At 37.0% G+C, this 3,944-nt stretch overlaps 1 protein-coding gene across 1 annotated transcript; it reads right to left on the reverse strand.

Moving 5' to 3' along the window:
• Positions 1-2,176: 2,176 nt before the first annotated feature.
• LOC133033137 (uncharacterized) lies at positions 2,177-3,597 on the reverse strand. Its single transcript, XM_061107749.1, has 2 exons — positions 3,594-3,597; positions 2,177-2,829 (listed from the first exon to the last, which is right to left on the reverse strand). The coding sequence occupies exons 1-2, from the start codon at positions 3,595-3,597 to the stop codon at positions 2,177-2,179; spliced, it is 657 nt and encodes a 218-aa protein (XP_060963732.1).
• Between the last annotated feature and the right edge of the window lie 347 nt (positions 3,598-3,944).

The raw sequence follows: 3,944 nt of genomic DNA on the forward strand, positions 1-3,944 counted from the left end.
CAGACTTTATTGCGTGTTACAGTCCCAACACGCTTCCTCCCATGCAGCATTAAATGCGACTTGATTTCTCGGGAGAGATCTGACACATCCCGGAGGGCCTTCACGCTATACTAGCTTCCGGGAGTAACTTGTACTCCGGGTGTCTCCTCCGGGACCCATGTTAATAGCGCTTTCCTGGTGGCATAAAAAGACTTAGCAACTCTTTCCAAGTTATCTGATCCACGTGTCCCCTCTTGACTGGTCCACGTATTTTGGGCGAATTTTGGAGCAACAAGTACCATTGTCGAGAAGCTTATTTAAGGCCATATATGTTCTTGTTTAGTTTACAAACAGAGTTGGGAGGGGCTTTATATCCCGGGGGATTTGCATGTAAACTTCTTCATAGAAATCCCCATGAAGGAAAGCATTATTTATGTCTAATTGATGGATATGCCAATTGTGGATTGTTGCAAGAGCCAAGAAGATTTTGAAAGTATTGAACCTGGCAACTGGAGCATAAGTTTGAGAGAAATCAATGCTTTGCCTTTGGTTGAAACCTTTGGCGACAAGACGAGATTTAAATCTGTCAACATCACCATGTTGGTTATATTTGACTTTATAAATCCATTTGCACCCAATGGCCTTTCGGCCAGGGGGAATTTGGTGATGACCCAAGTTTTATTTTTTTTTTCGAGAGCTTGGGTTTCATTATCCATAGCCTGAAGCCAGTGCTGAAAGAGTGATGCCTCAGCATACGTTTTTGGCTCAACTTGTGAGTATGCTGCTAAGACTGTAGCTCAAAACTGAGGGTGTAACTTGATGTAGGATAGAAATGGTTCAATAGGATGTGTTGTAGACGTTGTGTGACATATTAAGTCTTTTAAGTATTCTGGTTTTTTTATTAGTGCAGCAAGAAATGGATTTAGCAGGTTGAGGCTGCTGTTGCTGAATATAGGTAGTAGGAAGTTGCTAGTTTTGGGGCAAGGCACCAGTCATCTGCTGGGCATGAGGTGCAACAGCAGGGACCTATTCATGCTGATGATTTACAACAGGCTGCAGCAGGTCATGAGATTTAGCAGCAGGGGGCTGCGGATCTGGGGAGATTGCAGCAGGAAGCTACTGATTTGGAGCAGCAGGAAGTTGCTGATTTTGTGAATTTGCAGCAAGAAGCTGCTGGTTTGGGGGAAGATGCAGTAGAAAACTGCTGGTGTTGAGGGATTGCAGCAGGAAGCTGTTGTGCAGGATGTTTATTGTGATCTTGGGATGATGAAGCATGAGAAAAATCTTGTTGAGGAGCCATTGAACCATGATGAACAGGTTTGGCTGCTGATTTTTGTTGGATAGTTGAGACAGTAGGGAGTACAAGTTGGGGAAATATAGTGTCGATCTCAGATGGGGATGTGGATGAGAAAAAAGGAAAAATGTGTTCATAAAACACAACATCCCGTGAGATGTAAATTTGTTTAGTCTCAATGTCAAGAAGCATATAAGCCTTCATGCCATGTGGATAACTAATGAAGATAGAGGCTCTACTTCTTGGTGTGAACTTGTGTCTTTTGGAGAGAAGAGTGGAGCCATTAGCTAGGCACCTAAAACTTCTCAAATGATTATAGTTAGGAGTTGTGTTATATAACAGTTCATGAGAGGTTAAGCCTTTGAATAAGGTGGAAGGGGTCCTATTGAGAAGGTATGTGGCAGTTTGCACTATGAATGGCCAAAAAACTAGAGGTGAGTTGGACTGAAATCCTAGTGCTCGAGCTACATTTGAAATGTGTTGATGTTCTCGTTCAACGACAGAATTTTGTTGTGGTCTTTCCACACAAGAATGGTAATGCGTAATACCTTTAGAGGCATAAAAGGCATGTAATTTTAATTCTTTAGCGTTGTCGGATCTAATGGCTTTAATATTGGTAGAAAATTGAGTGCAAACCATATTAAAACAAATTGGGGATAATATTTTGAACATTAGATTTATTTTTCAACATGTATATCCAAGTGAAACGGCTTTTGTCGTCTACTATGGTTAAAAAGTTCTTATATCCTTCTATGCTTATGATATGAAAGGGACTCCAAATGTCCATATGAACTAAGTCAAAGATGTTTTTTTGCAAAATTGTGATTGGAAATAAATGGCAATCTTTTTTTTTTAGCTAATTGAAAAATGTGACAATGCTGATTAGTAAAAAAAAAAATAGAGTTAGATGGAAGTGGTGATTGGTTGAAATTCCTTCAACTCATCCCAAAGGGATTTCATTTTGGTGAAGAAGGAGGAAACCGATTGTTCACCTTGTTGTAATCGGGTAAGTTGTGTTTGTAGCTGAAAGATTCGAGGGCCATTTCCTTCATTGAATCTTTCAGCAAGATCATTCCACATATCGGTGGCTAAATCAAAGTACATGATACTTTGGGCGATTTCTTGAGAAACCGAATTGACAAGCCATGACATAACCATGTTATTGCATATAAGCCAAGAATTAAGAGAGGGATTATCGATTTCTGTCCGAGGAAGGGAGCCATCAATGAAGGAAATCTTCTTTTTGGCAGCCAAAGCCATCGTGATGCCTCTTTTCCAGGACTGGTAGTTGCTTCCGTTGAGGACGTTGGAGACAAGAATCAATCCGGGATGATTGCCTGTACTCAGAAAGAAAGGAATGGAGATATCGTCGTTGACAGGACGAATCGATTGGAAGTGAGGAGCAGTAGGGGAAAGATCATTGAAGATGGGGGATAGATCTTGAGGTTGAACTGCCTCTAGATTCGAATTAGATGGAAGTCTGGAAGCATGATTTCTGCGATGAGTAGTAACAGAGGTTAGATTAGTAGCAACGATGGAGTCGGACGTGATCTCAGCTGCAGAATTGTCGACCGTGGATGGAGGACCGCCATCTTAGGAGCGAGTTGAAGGTCTTGCCATGGAAGCAGTGGGCAAGATTTCTTCTGATACCATATGAGAAATAGAGTATAACAGAGAAAAATGTATCTGTTTTACTTGTTATAGAACTAAAGCTTAGAATAGAAGAGTAAGGTCTATATATAGACCAGGTGAGTCGGTGAAGACTCTAACAGAAAAGGATCCAGCTAACTAACTTCCTAATAGAAAATTAACTAACTCTTAATAAAGCACTCTACATATACAAACAATAAGATACAACAGGAAAATATTAAATATGGCTATTAATATTCCATATACTTAATAATTAATAATAAATTACAGTCTATTTATCCTAATAGACTCAGGAGTCTGATTTTAATAAGCTCATATACTATTATTTTCAGTCATGAATTTCAATTTATTTTTGAATCAAATTGTTTTTTTTTCTGCTAGAAGAAAATATCTAATTGCAATATACATGTAAATTTCAATTTCAATTTTATTTTTGAATCAAACTGTTGATAGTTCCGTTTGAAAAGAAAATATCTAACTGCAATATATATGCAAAATTTTCACTACTCAAAGAAGAAGAGAAAGAAAATGGAGAAGAATGAGAAAATAGTAATTATTTACCCTTTGAATGGCAAAAATGGACACGTGCACGAAGCATCTATATATTTATATAAAGGAAAGCACAAAAGAAATTATGTGGCATTTTATATGATTTTCATTCTATTTTTACCCATTTGTGAGACTTTCTCATTTTATGAAGAAAGTTTGATGATGCATGCTTTAAAAATAATCTCACATTATTTAAGAATCATGTTGGGTGTTATACTATATAGTATAAATAAAGTCTAATAATCTTCACTTTTACTTATAATAAAATTAGTTTTTTTAACCTTCACATATGGTGTTTGAATAAAATATTTTTATTATATAATCTAATCTTGCTTAATTAGTTATAATTTTTTATTTATTATTTTGTCATAATCTCAGTATTAAGAAAAGTGTGTTAAACGCTAAGAAAAATCTGTATCTATATATTTATATAAAGAAAAGCACAAAAGAAATTATGTTGCATTTTATATGA

This window comes from Cannabis sativa, unplaced genomic scaffold (genome assembly GCF_029168945.1).
Source record: "Cannabis sativa cultivar Pink pepper isolate KNU-18-1 unplaced genomic scaffold, ASM2916894v1 Contig3, whole genome shotgun sequence".
Taxonomy (NCBI): Eukaryota; Viridiplantae; Streptophyta; class Magnoliopsida; order Rosales; family Cannabaceae; genus Cannabis; species Cannabis sativa.